At 39.2% G+C, this 17,018-nt stretch overlaps 1 protein-coding gene across 2 annotated transcripts in view; it reads left to right on the top strand.

Annotated features, from left to right (window-relative positions):
* The window catches only part of PON1 (paraoxonase 1), a 26,138-nt gene extending 11,941 nt beyond the window's left edge, over positions 1-14,197 (top strand). For both annotated transcript variants that reach the window (XM_017525151.2, XM_017525152.2), the window contains exons 5-9: positions 1,954-2,080; positions 5,286-5,486; positions 7,067-7,148; positions 10,919-11,047; positions 13,805-14,197. In XM_017525151.2, the coding sequence (XP_017380640.1) occupies positions 1,954-2,080; positions 5,286-5,486; positions 7,067-7,148; positions 10,919-11,047; positions 13,805-13,963 (698 nt within the window). In that variant the 3' untranslated portion in view covers positions 13,964-14,197. The remainder of the gene's footprint in view (positions 1-1,953; positions 2,081-5,285; positions 5,487-7,066; positions 7,149-10,918; positions 11,048-13,804) is intronic.
* Positions 14,198-17,018: the final 2,821 nt, after the last annotated feature.

Below are 17,018 nucleotides of genomic sequence, written 5' to 3'. Positions count from 1 at the left end.
CTCTTCCCCATATCACTCACACACACACACACACACACACACACACACACACACACACACACAGACACACATGTCCCTTTCAGTGGACTCTCCACTCATCCACCTATTCATCGCCATTGCATTTTATTTTAAAAATATTTTTAAGTGCAAAGAAATACATTGTTTGATGTGTGGATACTTTTTAAAATAAAAATGAGGTAATATTACACAACCCCTGCTATAAATTGCTTTTGCATTAAACACTACATGAAGGACTCCTTTATATGATAGCACATTTGCAACTGCTTTGCTGAGGTGGTTGGGGACTCGGTTGTGTGGGAGCACTGTAATATAGCTCATCTGTCGACAGATACTTAGGTTGTTCCCACTTTTATGCTCATTGCAAACAATGCCAAAATAAACTTTCTTGTACGTGTATTTTCTGTAAGTATATCCTTAGGATAAATTTCTAGAAGTAGAATCCACTGCACTGAATGTGAATCCAGGATTTAATCCTCACTTGAATTTGATTTCTGTCACCCTCATTCCTCAGCTATATTCAGGGCCTTTGGATACTTCCTGTTAAATGCCTCTCATGACCTTTCCTGCCTTTTATTGCCAGTGGCATCCTCTTGGTCCGGTCCCTTCTCTCCATGTGCCTGGATTACTGCTGTAGCCTCAGGTCATGTTATTCCCTAGCTCAAATCCCCCAGTGAGCAAAGCCTGGATCTTCACCTTAAGCCCTAACAAGACCGATTCTGGCTCCCTATAGCTTCAGCCCTCTCACTGCCCCACTCTCTCTTTCCTTCACTCTGCTACCACCACAACCTCACTATTGAGTGAGTATGTCTAGGAAGTTCTGCCCCGGGGCCTTTGTGCACTTTCTTCTCTCAGCCTGGAATGCTCTTTCTCTAGATATCCATTTATTCATTTTCTTATTTCACTTAAGTCTTTGCTCTAACATCCCCTCATCAGAGAGAACATGCCTAACTCCCATGAAGATAATACCTCATTACTCTCTATTCTTTTACCCTGTTGTATTTTTCCTTTGTAGCATTTAATGCCAACTAAAATAATACTTGTTTGCTGAATGGGTTAACGAAAAGCATCTGAGCTGCCTTCTCTGTTCAAACCTCCTTTGTTCAACCTGCCAAATTTTGCATCTTAACGTGGTAAAACCCCGTCTCTACTAAAAACACAAAAATTAGCAGGCATCGTGGTGGACACCTGTAATCCCAGCTACTCAGGAGGTTGAGGCAGGAGAATCACTTGAACCTGGGAGGTGGAGGCTGCAGTAAGCTGAGATTGTGCCATTGCACTCCAGCCCAGGAAGCAAGAGTGAGAATCCATCTCAAAACAAACAACCAACCAAAAAATCTCACCAATTTGATCATTTCAGAGGTTTCAAAAGACTTCTTTCTTGAAGCAAAGACCATAATCTAACTTTGTCAACTCTGATCACACATTCTTGACCACTTAGACTGGTCTCCTTTATGTTTTTAAAGTCCCACTGACCCAAGGAAGCTGCTTTTGTTTGCTATTTCTCAGATGATGTTCTGTGGAATTTATCATCTCACGCTGTGTAAATTACACCTGAGCACACCTTCTCATACTGGGAGTTCCCATAGATTTTTTTCCCTTTCATGGCAACTGTGCATCTCGTGGAGACCATTGGAGCTGGAAAACTTAAAGAGTTCTTTGGAGTTTTAGTGTCAGTGATACCCATTCTTAAGTTGAGATTTTTTTTTTCTCCTGTGGAGTTTTGGGTTTTCAGAGGCTGTCACTGGTTCTTCCTGAGTCACTTTTCTTTGGAACAGGAACAATCACAAATGCTTCTCTCTACAAAAAAATGAAAATATTCCTTCTGCCTGACATCCTAAGTACTAGCTGGAGGTGGGTTGAAATTGCTTTTTGGAGAGAGGGTTGACAGCTGAGAGCTCAGTTAATGTTTCGTTTTTGTTTTTAATCTCTCAGATAATGCCATGCACCTCCTGGTGGTGAACCATCCAGACGCCAAGTCCACGGTGGAGTTGTTTAAATTTCAAGAAGAAGAAAAATCACTTTTGCATCTAAAAACCATCAGGCATAATCTTCTGCCTAAGTACTGAGATGTATCAAATTTCTATTTCCCTTTAGCTGTAGTGGATAGTTAATCCATTTTTAGTTTTTCCTTTTGACCCTAGAGTAGGTATGGCTGTTCAACTCTCATTTCTAATCACAGACTCCTCCACATGCACTTCTGAAGAACCTTTTGAGGACCCTCAGAGACTGCCCATTCTTTTCCTCTCTTGTTTCCTAGGCTGGTTGGATGCTGGCTCCTGGCCTCAGGATCTCCATTCAAGCTATTACCAGGAAAAAAATCTTGCTCTTCTCCAGAATCAGACTTAGTATTTCACACCCAAACAGGCTTCATAGACAAATTTGACATCATGAGCTTATTTATTTATATTAAAAAGTAGACCCTTAGATGTTTCCATGAATTAGAAACACAGACCCAAAGGAGACCCAAAATCCAGTGCATCTAAGACCTCCTTAGACTGCCTCCACATACAATTTATGCAATAGCAGATCTATGGTATGCTGAACTTCACCCTAGGTGCCTTGCTGATGTAACATATGGTGAAATAAAACACCCAAGGATCCCCAATCCCAGTCAACTTCCTCACATTCCCTTTGAAGATTTAGTTTGTAAGGCCAGTGATGGATTTAGAAGAACAAGATGACACTATCTTCTAAAACATTTACTTCCAAATGATTATGATTTTCTAGAATCCCAACCTATTTTTATATAATATCTGTACAGCATTTGACTACCTCCATATTTGTAAATCTAGATTTGTACTCTAGATACCTAGTTAAGGGCCTGGTATGTAGTATGCACTCTGTGTTACCAGGACCCCTTCCTCTTCTTATCTGGTGGTTTGAGGATGAGAAAACTGAGATTGGAGAGAAATTGAGTTACTGGATGAGAGGCAATCAACACACTAGTGGCCAAGTAGGAACTCCGGCTCAGGTCTTCTTCTGCCCCCCTAGGATGAGTAAAAGGTCAGAGAACAGCTTTTGGTGGGAGAGTTTACTCACACATTCATTTAACAAATATATTTTGGAGAGAGAATAAGGTCACTGAGTGTTTGGAGAATGTGAAGAACATCAGGATTTAAAGTAGGGAAAAGTATGTAGAATGGAGAAGCTGGGCTAATGACAATACTACTAATAAATGAGCTTTCACTCTAAGTCAGGTGCTACACTAACTAATTCAAACAGATGATTGATGTTTTCCAAGTACTTTCTGAATTAGGTGTTATTATTATATCCATTTTGGATTTTTAAAAAGTTGAGGCCTGGAGTAATTGTTAAGTTGCCCCAGATGACATCACTAGTAAATGATGCAGCTGGGATTCTAATCCTGGTAGCATGAGTTCAGAGCCAGTGCTTCAAATCACTACAAAATGGTGAAAAAATGTATGTGTTTTAACAATTAATCTTGGAAATCTCGGATTTATCTAAGTTTCCAGGGTTGGAGTATTTTTTTTCCTGAGCCAGTTGCAAAAATATTAGCCTTAGGCAGCATAGAAGGAGACTGAAAATAACCACAGTGCCATAATTAACTAGAGTTCTGCTGTCTCAACCCAAGGGTTAGCTGTGTGTGTTTTCTGCTTTATATTTTATGATTGTTTATAACATTATATTCCAATTACCAAATCTATTATAATTTAAACTTTGTTATTATTCATATATCACAACTGTTATTATTGGTCATTTATTGTATGCCAGGCATGGTGCAAAGGCACTCTGCATCCCCCATGAACACTATGCATTCATTATTTCATTTTATTCTTACCCTAGCTTTTCCAGGTATACAGAGAAAACTGAGGTTCAGGAAAGTGGCTCAAAATTTAGTGACAATGCTGTGGCCCCACATTATAAGGATAGCAAGCAGTGTCAAGATTCAAATGATGTCCATCAGATTTCAAAGCTATTACTCTATTATCCTTTAAAAATTTGTTATTTGTTTATTTATTTTACTACATCCCCATATCAACAATACAAGGCTATTGCTGTAACCATTCCACTCTGCTTCTTTCTGTGAAAAACAAATGATAGTCAAGCATACTAATTTCAGAAATTTACTTTTAAAACAGAGAGAGTAAAATCAGATTGCAGATTTACGTCTGGAGCCTGTTCAGACTAATCCTAAATCCTGAGACCTTTTTTTTTTCATATAGTAATAGTGGCTACCATTGATTGAGGGTTTGTTAAATGTCACGCTCCCGGCAAAGCACACAACAGGCCTTGTCTCATTGTAATTCCCACTGCAACTCCACAAATTAAGATCCTGACTAAACTTAGTCTTCTACTAATGAGCTATATGACTTTGGGAAAATCATTTAACCTCTCTTTACAGATGAGAAAACTGAGGTTCTGCATGCCTCTCTAACTTGCCTGAGGGCTCAGAGCTGCGTCAGAGCTGATGCACTGGTCATGATGCCCTCTGCAATAGAGCAGAGATAATTTTCTCCCAGACCATGGCCCTGGGGAACTTCCATCACCTCAATCAGCAAAGAATGACTCACTTATGTGTTCACTATTGTACCTATTAAAGCAGAAAAATAGACTCATATATCTTGCATTTTCAGTAACAGAGAGAGAATCCTAATCAGAAAGAGGAAAAAAAAAGCCATAGCTTTTTTTCTATTTCTGAGCATTCTTGTTCATGGACATTTCATTCAGTTTAGAATCACAAAATCTTAAGGCTGCAAGATAGACTAGTCTATCATCCTGCTTTCACAGATAAGGAAACTGAGGCCCCGACTTGTGAAAAGATTGATTTTTCTTAGATCACAGAGCAGAATAGTAGCAGAGCTTTAACTAAAATGCAAGTATCCAGGCGGCTGGTTCAGTGATTTTTCCATTTCTTATAGAGTGAGTTCTATGTGGGCACAGATATGTGAGCACATTTTTGCCTTGACAATGATTTCTGGCCTAATTTAATTTCTGCTGAATTTAGCATATCTACACACATACACACACATACACACACACATGACATAACACTATTTTAAGACACATATAATGGGATTTTTATGTTACAGTGCTATAATCACCTCCTCAGATTTCTTAGACCAATGATTGTCTTTAAGGATTGTATCAGCAGGACTAATTTTATATTAATTCTATTCCATTATAGCTAGCATGAAGGCTCCATCCCATATCTTGATTTTAGGACTAGACAGTGATGAATCCTAATTAATAATCCTGTAATGTTCAATAACTTCATATATTATGTGTGTATGTTTTCATTGCAGTTTGAATGATATCGTTGCTGTAGGACCTGAGCACTTTTATGCCACAAATGATCATTATTTTGTAGACCCCTACTTACAATCCTGGGAGACATATTTGGGTTTAGCATGGTCATATGTTGTTTACTATAGTCCAAGTGAAGTTCGAGTGGTGGCAGACAGATTTGACTTTGCTAATGGAATCAACGTTTCACCTGATGGCAAGTATGTGAACTCTTTGAAATGTAGGGGAATTACTCAGATTCTCAGTTGACATCTTGGAATATATTCTTTTTTAAAGTAATATGATACATTTTAACATGCTTTTCTAGTGAGATAAAATTAGGAAAAATGTAAAATGTCTTAATTTTTCAGGGAGTAAAATTTATCAAATGAAAAATGTCTTTGTGAAAGCATACTGGTTTTATTTTCTTTTTGGAAAAAAGTATATTTTAAGAGGGGGAACTGTGATGAATATTTAATATGTCCAAATAGCTTTGTTTTGAGTAAAGATTTGAATGTATAATGAGATTCATAGTATGCAGGTAGACATATATCGGTAGTGTGGGTTTATGACAAGATATGGAACTTGTACCAAAATGTAAATCAAGGCAATACTTCCTTCATTCAGAACATTTTACTGTGAAAAACAAGTCAGTATGCCCTACTACAAACAATTTGCAAACCAGCATTGGTCTGGGACGGCATTTTGAGTAGCATTGGTATATACATGAAATATCTATATCCATCCATGTATATGCCCTTTCTCATCTTGTGTTGTCATCAAGGATTTCAGAGTCAGTAACATATGCTTAGAAAGAGTAATGGGCCAGGTGTGGTGGCTCATGCCTGTAATCCCAGCACTTCAGGAGGCCGAGGTGGGCAGATCACCTGAAGTCAGGAGTTCGAGACCAGCCTGGCCCTCATGGCAAAACCCCACCTCTGATAAAAATATAAAAATTAGCTGGACGTGGTGGTGTGCTCGTGTAATCCCAGCTACCAGGGAGGCTGAGGCAGGGGAATTACTTAAACTTGGGCAGTGGGGGTTGCAGTGAACTGAAATCGTGCCACTGCACTCTAGCCTGGGTGACATAGCAAGACTCCGTCTCAAAAAAAAAAAAACCTGGAAAAAAAAAAAAAAAAAAAAAAAAAAAAAAAAAAAAAAAAAAAGAGAGGCAGGGACAGCTTTTAATTGCTCATATCATTGACCAGATTTTGAGAATAGAAGATAATCAGGCAGTAATTTCTTTTTTTGTTGGGGAGATGCATAGTGCATAGACTAACCCCAGATCTTTATGGGGTATGACTAAAGCCACAGGGTCAGGACCAGAGTTAGGACAGAAGAGGAGGAAGACTTCTCTCAATACAGGCCAAGCAGCTTTTCTTCTCATATTTTCTTTGGACTAAAACAAGGGGCTGCTGTCAAAGGGTTTTCCTGCAACTTTCTCGAGAGAGAACTCACTACCCTCTGAAATACAGAACCTGGGGCTTGATACTAAATTGACAAACCAAAAGAGAAACAGTGTGATGCATTTTATTCCCAGATACTAACAGTTGGTGTTAGGGCTAAGTTCCTTCCGTACTGATAAGGACAACTACATTCCCTCTTTCAGAACTTTTCAGAGATTAAATCCCTCTGAGCATTGTAAACTCACTGAGTTCTTTCAGAATGTAGTGTATTTGAGATGGGCTCCATTTTCCATTCCTTCAGCAAAGTTCTTCCCTATGAAGTTATTACAACTTGTCTGTAATCTCTCCAGTTGTGCTACTTCTAGTACTTTGATGTAGCTCTTTCTTCTTTGAAGGTATGTCTATATATCTGAATTGCTGGCTCATAAGATTCATGTGTATGAAAAGCATGCTAATTGGACTTTAACTCCATTGAAGGTAAGATGTATTAACACTATAAGTTTGCAGAGTGATAATTAGATTCTAATTGATTTGTGAAATTAAATGTGAGGAAAAAAGGATTGCCTAATTGGAGTGGGTGAGAACCAATTTTTCACTCCTTTATTAAGGGTCATTAGCATGGTTATGTGTTTTTTGTTCATTTTTACTCAACTGCAGAGTGGGAAACAGCAAACCACACATCTCACCCAGGAACCTTGCATTCTTTCTGTTCTAGTGAATTTTAAGCTTGGCATTGTGTTCCCAGATCCTCCTTCCATCCCTCCCTTCTTTTCTCCCTTTTTCTCTCTCCTCCACCTTCCTTCCATCTCCTTTTTCCTCCATGTTGATGGAACAGCCAAGAAATAGCCTCAACTTGTACTTAATGCAGGGCTGCTCTCCACAATGTTTATGAAGCCCACATGCTCACAATGCCTGCCAGGTGACCTGGCAGCATGTCACCTCTCTGCATTTACCTCCAACCATTGTGTCCCTGCCCCCACCTCTCCTGCCACTGTCTCAGAATGGGGCATTGTTCCCTCTGCTTGGAGGAGTGACCTTCCTCCAGATCTCGATGGCTCTCTCCTTTCATTTTTTACTAAAACATCGCCTTGGTCATCAAAACCTGGAACTGCTTCCTTCCCCTACATATTTTCCCTCGTCTTTCCTGCTTTATTTTTTCATTTCAGCATGTACTGCTAACATACTATATATTTTATCCATCCCTTTTATTACCTGATTCCCCCACTAGGGTGGGGGAAGGCACAGGATTGTGTAGTAGACACAGGATTCACTTGGGGCTGATTAAAAGTTCTGGAGAGGAATGGTGAGGATGGTTGCACATCACTGTGAATATACTTCATGCCACTGAGTTTTACACTTAAAAATGGTTAAAATGTCAAATTTTATGTATATTTTATACATAAAAAAAGCTCCACAAGGACAGGCTGTTTTTCTATTTGCTCCTGATACAATTCGCTTTGCCTAGTTGGCACTTGTTAAATTACTGTGGTGGGGCTGGGCATGCTTCAGGGGTTCACCTCCTGCCCCCACCAATTCTGGTGCAGTCTGAAGGTTGGAGTCAAAAGGGGTGAAAACACAAAGGAGAGGACAGAGACCAAGAGCAAAGTGGAGCCCTGTGAAAGCAGCCCTCTATGTCTGAAAAACAAGATGTTGCTCTCCTGCCATAAACGCCCATTGCAGGAAGCGCTGTCAGCACCAACAGTATGACTGTTCCTGTCAGCACATCTGAGGGACTGTCATGAGGGGCCTCACTCAGAGAAAATTACCTTGAAGCAACATCAAATATAACATCGTGTTTGACATTAAAAATCACTGGCAGGGCTAGTTTGGTATTAGCTCAAGTAAAATGGAATTTCACATGCTCATACTGACTGAGGGAATAAAAACAAGCTGTGGTTTTAACAATAGGTACTTCTAGAAAACGAAAGTTAAAGAATTTCATGAGAGTAGAACCCAGTCTAGCATACATTCACCACAGAATGTCAAGGCTCTGCTTTCACCAGGGCGAGATCGAGGACAAGGTCAATTTCAGCAACAGACCATGCCTGTCTCCCATTATAAAAACCCCAAAAAGGTTATTCATAGACTGTAATGTTATTCTTTCCTTTGAAAGATAGTCTTAATATCAGTTACTTAATGCCTGAGTGTGCCAAGTAATTTGATAAACTAGCGGAAGCTAATCTTAAATTTGTGGTGAGGTGTGGGTGGGTTTATGTCCAATGGGATATTATTCAGCCTTAAAAAGGAATGTAGTTCTGATACATGCTACCACATGGATAAACCTTGAAAACATTATGCTCAATGACATAAGCCAGCCACAAAAGGATAAATGTGGTATGATTTACTAATAGGAAGTACCTAGAACAGGCAATTCATGGAGCCAGAAAATAGAATGGTGATTACTAGGAACTTGGGGAAGAGAAGAATAGGGAGTTATTGTGTAGTAGGCACAGGATTCATTTGGGGCTGATTAAAAGTTCTGGAGAGGAATGGTGAGGATGGTTGCACATCACTGTGAATATACTTCATGGCACTGAGTTTTACACTTAAAAATGGTTAAAATGTCAAATTTTATGTATATTTTATCACAATAGAAATAATACTCTCCTCTCTCCAAAAAAGATTCCAGGACTTAGTCAATGAATTAGTCACACTTCAGTGAACCTCAATTCACAAAAACCTGGAATATTTGTTAACAAGATAATACAGTTTTTTCCAAAGAGAATAACTTATTCAGTTTTCTTGACCAAGGAATGCAAAATTTTCCAGTTGCCTTTGTGGGAGTGTGAGATGTGATACACAGGGGTCTCTCAGTGACTTAGCATGGTGAGGAATTACTTATTTGCAAGGCAAGAGTTCATCGCCGGACTCAGAACAGGCTCCCTGCTGAACTGTCAGCACTTCCGTGGCAGGAGCTGTGTCTGCTGGGTTGGTGCTCTCCAGGTGCTGCATTCCTTGCAGAGCTCATGTAGGAGCTTGCTAATTGTGTGTTGAATGAATGGGACTCCAGGTTTCTGTGCCCTTCTCCCATTCCCACTCCCATTCTCACCTCAGTAGGTTTCATCCGCTGTGAAATTCACCAATCGGTTGTACTGCTTCCAAAGATAAGAGCAGAACCCTGGAACATTTTCTCCATTTAAAGAAATTATTGTATCAGAGTAGTGTGATTACACTGGAATAGATGGGGGTTTAAGGATGGAGAAAGCGTGAAGCTGATTTTGACCAGGGGATGTTTGCTCAGCAGCCTCCTGTCTTGTCTGTCTCAGGGGTAAGGAAGACTGATGGCTCTGCATGGTGGCAAGAATGAGACTGCCATGATGCTTGAGCCCTATAATCCCTCCGTGGGCATGTGAGGACAGCTCTCATTTTAAGTAGGAGGCACAGGGAAGCGTTGGTTTTCTGCAGCAGCCTGTCCATGCCCTGGCCTTTGCAATGAATCATGACCAGTTATTTACAGCATCTCTGGGAACTGAGGTATGCTGGCCTCTGAGGTACATGGTAGATATTATTTCTCCAACTGAGAATTAGAGGTAAACAAATAGATGAGGTTTCTCTCTGGTAGAAGGCAGCCAAGATGATGAATGGTGGAATTAAGAATCATTGGTATTATTTATGATGCTGATACAAAGCCTCGACAGCAATCTGTGCAGTCATCACATGCTTGCAGCTTATATTTAGAGAATAAACAGCAGAAGAACAGGGAGTTTAATAACATCAGGAAACTAAAGAACAAACTTTTTCTTAACTCCAAGGCAAAAATAAGACCCTGGGTGATCATTTCTTCTCTGGCTGCACAGCCTATGATTAGCCATTAAAGAGTCCACATTTCATTGACGTTCTTATCAGAAGTGAATCTACATTTTCTGGTTGTTTTCTGAATGCTTATAAAAATATCATTTGCATATGCCATTTTAGAAGGAGCTGTTTTATGCTGCACTGAAAACTTTTTTTCAGTTTAGTTCACGCACAGATGTTGGTACAAATGATTTCGTCTAACTTTTAAGTCTTTCTTGGCTTTCTGTATCTTCATCCTACCCCATTCTGTCCTGAAAACTGACAAAATACTAGAATAGATGAAAGGCCAGAGGAATTTTGTGAGTCCTATTGAAATAGGGGCAGAATTATATCCTTGGAAGAAGCAGTGTGGTGACCAAGGACAAGAGGAAACTTTTCTCTGATATATTTTGTTTCATCACAATTTTGTTTTACTTTATGTCTTGTTCTCTCCTTGTTTTTGACCTTGGAAGTCCCTCGACTTTAATACCCTCGTGGATAACATATCTGTGGATCCAGAAACAGGAGATCTTTGGGTTGGATGCCACCCCAATGGCATGAAAATCTTCTTCTACAACTCAGAGAACCCTCCTGCATCTGAGGTTAGTTTTAAAAATGAACCAAATGAGTGACTTTATTCCCAGCTACTGTTTTTGTTGTTGTTGTTGTTTTCAGTGAAAACATAATTCTCAATTATATTTGCAAATAAAAGGTGGGACATGGATAGATGATCCAAATGATCAGAAATAAAAACTTTTGGAGGTGCTTTAGTCAGAGTCTAGGCAAGAAGCACATGGCTCACTTAAATTGGATAATTTGAGAGGAGTTTATTCAAGGTACTATATACAAATGTGTGGAACAGTGTAGGGAACTCAACAGAGGATAATGCAGTACCCCAGGGCAAGGGAAGAAGGAAATGAAGACTGGCAGCCAGAACAGGTAGACCGTGGTGTCTGGAGAGGGTAGCCTGAGAGGGAGCTGGCTTCTGGTTGAGGGTTCCTCAAATAACATAATGATGCCACACTGCTATGGTTTAATCATTCATCTGTTACCTGCTTTCCTATTCAATTCCCCCTTCCTGTGTGGCAATGCACAGGTCCATGCAGTGGACCAGTCCTGGAGCACAATGGCCAGCCTCTCTGGATCTTCCTGCAGGGTAGCAAGATAAATCGCTGGAATTATTTTGGCTTAGAAGATCTCATCTTCCATCTTAGTTATGGGACTCAAAGACTCCGTTTTTGTGCCCATGGTTTATGCAGTGGACTATTTTGGGTACAAATAAGAATTTTCAACCTACTTCAATATAGGTATTAACACATCTGCTGAGTTTTCAGTGTCTACTAAGTATACTTATTATATACATTAAATGTATACCATTTTGACATATTTGTTTACTGCTGTCTATTGTTAAAGCTGAGTTTTAAGAGTCTGTCTTGCCTGCCCAACAGGAAAAAAAAAGTGTTAAAGCCTGTATCTTGGGTTAAAAGAAAAAACAACTAAAAACTAAATGTACATTTCCATTTACATTATGGCTCTCCTACCTTTTATCTCTAGGTTTACAGGACAATTGTGATCATATTTAATAGCAACGCTTTGTGCCTTTTGCTAGTTTATAGCTATTAGGGTTGCTGAATGGTATGTTTAATAGAATTGAAGAAATGTATGCTGTGGAGTGTTCAGTGTTCAGAACTGAGCAGAATGTTAGATTCTAATTTGTTCTTGCTTGTTCGCGTATTTGGTGATCTTGGGTCATTTGCTATAGCATGGATTTGTGTTTGTTGTTCTGGAAAAAAACACTTCATTTCTAATGACTGATCTGCAAAGGAATAGCAAAAAATAATAACAATTCATTATCTAATGCACTGCCCCTAGAAGAGTGATTTAGTTTTATTAACGAGAAGCTTAGTTAAGCCAAGGTGCACCATCAACTATTTCTCTGTAAGTAGCTACTACATGTTAATGCTATGGCAGTTTCCTAAGACATCTGTCTTCGGTGCCTGCTGTTTTTAAGAGGTCATATTAAACATGCCCACAGACCCTTTTATATCCAGGCACCAGCCTTCACGGTCTGCCACATTTGGTATTTTGTGATGTAGATATCCCTTCAAGTCACTATATATTATTGTAAAGGCTTAATAATAGATAGAGTGGAAGGGGAATTTAGAGATAATCTAGTCCCATCCTTCTCCTTCTACAGATGAGAAGCAAATGGTAAGTGGAAGATTCAAGGCATGACCCAGGTCTCCTGCCTCAGTGTAGTGCTTTTCATACTAAGTTGAATCATATGCGATTGCTATTTTTGACAGCCAGAATGATCAAATATTGGCTATTTCTTATGGTTGGCTTAACAGGATACACTGTTATTAATGATACAATCACATTTCTCCTCAATTAAGTGAAGGAAACTGAACTTACAAAATTTTATACATTTAGAGGTGGGAGGTTAAGTTCAGAATGCATAAGTGTGGTACAGAGATGTCTTTTTGGACCACGTTTTTTTTCTTAGATTGCTACATTTTAAAAACCAGAAATTAAGTGTAAACATCCAGTTCTCTGGTTTCTCTTAAAATACATGAAAATGGACCTGAATTACCGCATGGCAACAATTTGGCGGTTGCTGAGTGTATTAGTCAGGGTTCCCTGGAGGGATAGAGCTAATAGGAAAGAGATATATGTAATAGGAGTTTATTAAGTATTAACTTACATGATCACTAGGTCACACAATAGGCTGTCTGCAAGCTTGAGGAGCTAGGAGAGCCAGTCAGAGTCTCAAAATTGAAGAACTTGGAGTTTGATGTTTGAGGGCAGGAAGCATCAGCACGGGGAAAAGATAGGCTGGGAGGCTAGGTCAATCTGGACTTTACATGTTTTTTTGTCTGCTTTATATTTACTGGCAGCTGATTCAATTGTGCCCACCCAATTAAGGGTGGGTCTGCCTTCAGCAGCCCACTGACTCAAATCTTCTTTGGCAATACCCACATAGACACACCCAGGATCAATTCCTTGCATCCTTCAATCCAATCAAGTTGACACTCAGTATTAATCATCACACTGAGTAACAGCTTCCTCCCTCCACATTTACTGAAGTCCCCACTGCTCCCTAATGTCCCACATCCAGGATGTGCCACTCATTTGCATTTCCTGCCTTGTCCCTGTAGGTCTAGATACTCTCTACTTCTGCTAAAGATCACTTAAGATCAGTACCCACCTGTTCCCAAATGAGGAAACAGGTGCATTAGGTGTAATTTTGGAACAAAATAGGATTTATCTCGTTGTATGAGATTATATGGCTTCTTACGGAGGATGACTCTATGCATAAGGTTAAATGACTTAACAAAAATATTTTATTTCTTGTATAGGTGCTTCAAATCCAGAACATTCTTACAGAAGAACCTAAAGTGACACAGGTTTATGTGGAAAATGGCACAGTGTTGCAAGGCAGTACAGTTGCCTCTGTGTACAAAGGGAAACTGCTGGTCGGCACAGTGTTCCACAAAGCTCTTTACTGTGAGCTCTAACAGACCGATTTGCACCCATGCCATAGAAACTGAGGCCATTATTTCAACCGCTTGCCACATTCCAAGGACCTAGTGATGGCAGCTGAACAATGAATGCTGACTAAATGTGGACATCATGAAGCATCAAAGCACTGGGAAAGGTATGATGTGTAGGACTTTTTTTGAGAACACTATCAAATCAGTCTTGGAATACTTGAAAACCTCATTTACCAATAAAAATCCTTCTCACTAAAATGGCTAAATCAGTTATGTCAACTGTCAGGTATTAAATAACTTTACAGTGACCCCAAAAGTACTTACCCTAAAACACGTGTTGCCTGAAAGCACGTGTGTATCGCTGCCTTGCCATGTCCTGTTCAGAAGAAACAGGAGCAGAATTAGCTCACGTGTCTTCAGAACTCCAGTTCATAGGACAGAAAACTAGATGTGCACTGTGAATTTCCCCTCTACTCCATGCATACCTCTTTGGTGAAGCCATTAGCCATTTTGCCATAGTCAGACTTGTTCCCATTTTCCCTTCACTATGTGACTTTCTCAGTAAATATTAACCCGAATGACTCCAACTCTCCTTGCACTCTTGCTTTTTCAATTCTCCTGTATCAATGACCTGTAGGAAAATCTTAAAATTCCTGTGAGTGTTGTCATACCTGAAAATTATGAATCTCTATGATCTTGGCAAAAATTGTGCATTAGAGTGTCTTTGACTTGGTGAAAGGAAGTTTGTTCACTTCGATGACTGGATGCAGAATGAATCCCATAATTGACTCAGGTAAAGAAGCTAAGTGTCCCCAAAGACTACATTGTTGTTGAGGTGTTGGTGGTCGTGCTGGTGGGCTTTTGTTTAATATTTAAACTTGCTGTGGAGGCTGAAAAGAAAAAAAAATAGAAAGGTAAACAAATTGAAAAGATCAACCTTTGGCTATCTTCTGAGAGACATGACTAGAAAGAAAACATGACTTTATCGTCTTGTTATAGAAGCTGATATATAAAGGTTACCCATCTTCATTTATTTGTTTGTCTCTTTTGAAGGTATAACCTTCATGCTGAATTACTTCATTGGGATGTTAAGGCAATGACTGTAGAAAGGAAGTTTTTTTTTTGTTTGTTTTGTTTTTTGACAAATTTTACTCTGTTGCCCAGGCTGGAGTACAGTGGTGCAATCTCGGCTCACTGCAACCTGTCTCCCAGGTTCAAGCGATTCTCGTATCTCAGTCTCCCCAGTAGCTGGGACTATAGGCGCATGCCACCATGCCCAGCTAACTTTTGTATTTTCAGTAGAGATGGGATTCAACCATGTTTGCCAGGCTGGTCTCAAATTCCTGACCTCAGGTGATCCACCCGCCTCGGCCTCCCAAAGTGTTGGGATTACAGGCATGAGCCACCGTGCCCGGCCAGAAACAAAGTTTTTCTAAGGCACTTGTCATGATAATAGTCTGGCATTTCGGGGAAAATGTTTTGCCAATAAACTGAGAACCACCAACAGTTTAAGATCACTGACTTAAAGTAATAAACAGGAACATTTTGTTTTGGATCAAAAAACCACTTTCCTCACATTAAGATTGGAGTTACTTTAGTCATGATTCCAGTGACATAATATCCTGTGCCCTATGAGGGCTCAATTATTCCCAGATACTGCTCACAGCCCAGGATACTGGGTTCTCTGAAAGGCTGTCTTGAAACTATCAATGAGTATGATGCTTAGGGACACCACCCACCCCACATATTTCCTTATTTACAAAGAATCTCTTGAGTAGTTAGGCTCCCTAATCTTCAATAAAATAACCACATTCTGTTCTTTCTTGTTCTTGATAGAATAAGCAAATTCCACCAAAGAAACAAAAAGCCTATCCAATTTGACAGAGCACATACTCAAGATCACTCAAAAAGGGACATGTTTGGTTAGAAATTTCATAACATCCATTGTGAAAAAGAGGTAAACAGCTCAATTCATGTATTCTGTGATTCGCAGATCTAAATTTTTGCATTGCCATAGATTTAGTCACAAATTACAGTTTGCATCTGTAAGAATGAATGAAATTAATACTCCTCACTTGTTTTTATATCCAAGTCTTCTGAATTTTTAGGGTGTTAGAAAGAAAATTGTTTAAAATAACCCCATACTCCATGATGGACCTGATTCTTTCTTAGATTGCCCCTCGCTGTGTGAGGCTGACTGCTTAATGGATTTGTCACAGAGGTTTTCCTGGCTGAGAGATATCAGAGACTTTGATGGTGAAGCAGTGACAAGGGAACAAAAAGATGGGTGAGGAAACTTCAAGTGCAAGCTTTGCTCTTCTTTTAACTTTATGCCCAGTTCCATAATTGTGCTTTCAAATGTAATTCTAGCTGCCAATTTACACTTTACCAGAGTTAAAGCTTATTTTTAGTTTCATTTCCATGAAAAATGTGCACTTTGCTCTTGATTGACAGCTATGCTTTGACAGTTGATACAGGTTTACCCAGTGAAGGCTTGTTTTAGTTGAAGGTGAAAATGGAAGAGAGAAAAAAATTACTTCGACAGATCTCAGTATTTCTCTTTTTATTGCATTCGTTGTCTAACAACAATAATACTCATTGGCAAGAAATTTATTTACATTAACAAATTAAATTTAATCACAGGTATTGTTAGATTGGTCAGAAAACAAAGGACCACTGTGATATTTTGCTTGAATGCCTCTGAAAACCAAAGAGTAAGGAATCTCATTTGAAAAGGAACAATCTAGAGAAGTACATATTAACCAAGCACAAGAGAACAATTCAGACGTGGCACTATTGTCTCTTCCATGCAAATGATCAGACATCAAAATGTACAACTTAAAAGCTTAGGTAACATGCTAACCATACTTATCAGACTTAAAATTATTTTCAAACAATTCTTGTTCTTTACTGATATACAAAGAAAGCTGAAAAGAAATTCAACTTCTTACAGTGGAATAGAATTTATTCTCTTTTATTTTCAGCTGCCCAGTTTTGTCAGTAAGATGTAGCAGGTGTACGAGTGGTTGCAACACCATTAAAAATACAAAAGCAGTAGTTATGACATTAAATAATGTGG

The sequence above is a fragment of the Cebus imitator genome, unplaced genomic scaffold (genome assembly GCF_001604975.1).
Source record: "Cebus imitator isolate Cc_AM_T3 unplaced genomic scaffold, Cebus_imitator-1.0 Scaffold37, whole genome shotgun sequence".
Lineage (NCBI taxonomy): Eukaryota > Metazoa > Chordata > Mammalia > Primates > Cebidae > Cebus > Cebus imitator.
This window is presented reverse-complemented; position numbering and strand designations above follow the sequence as displayed.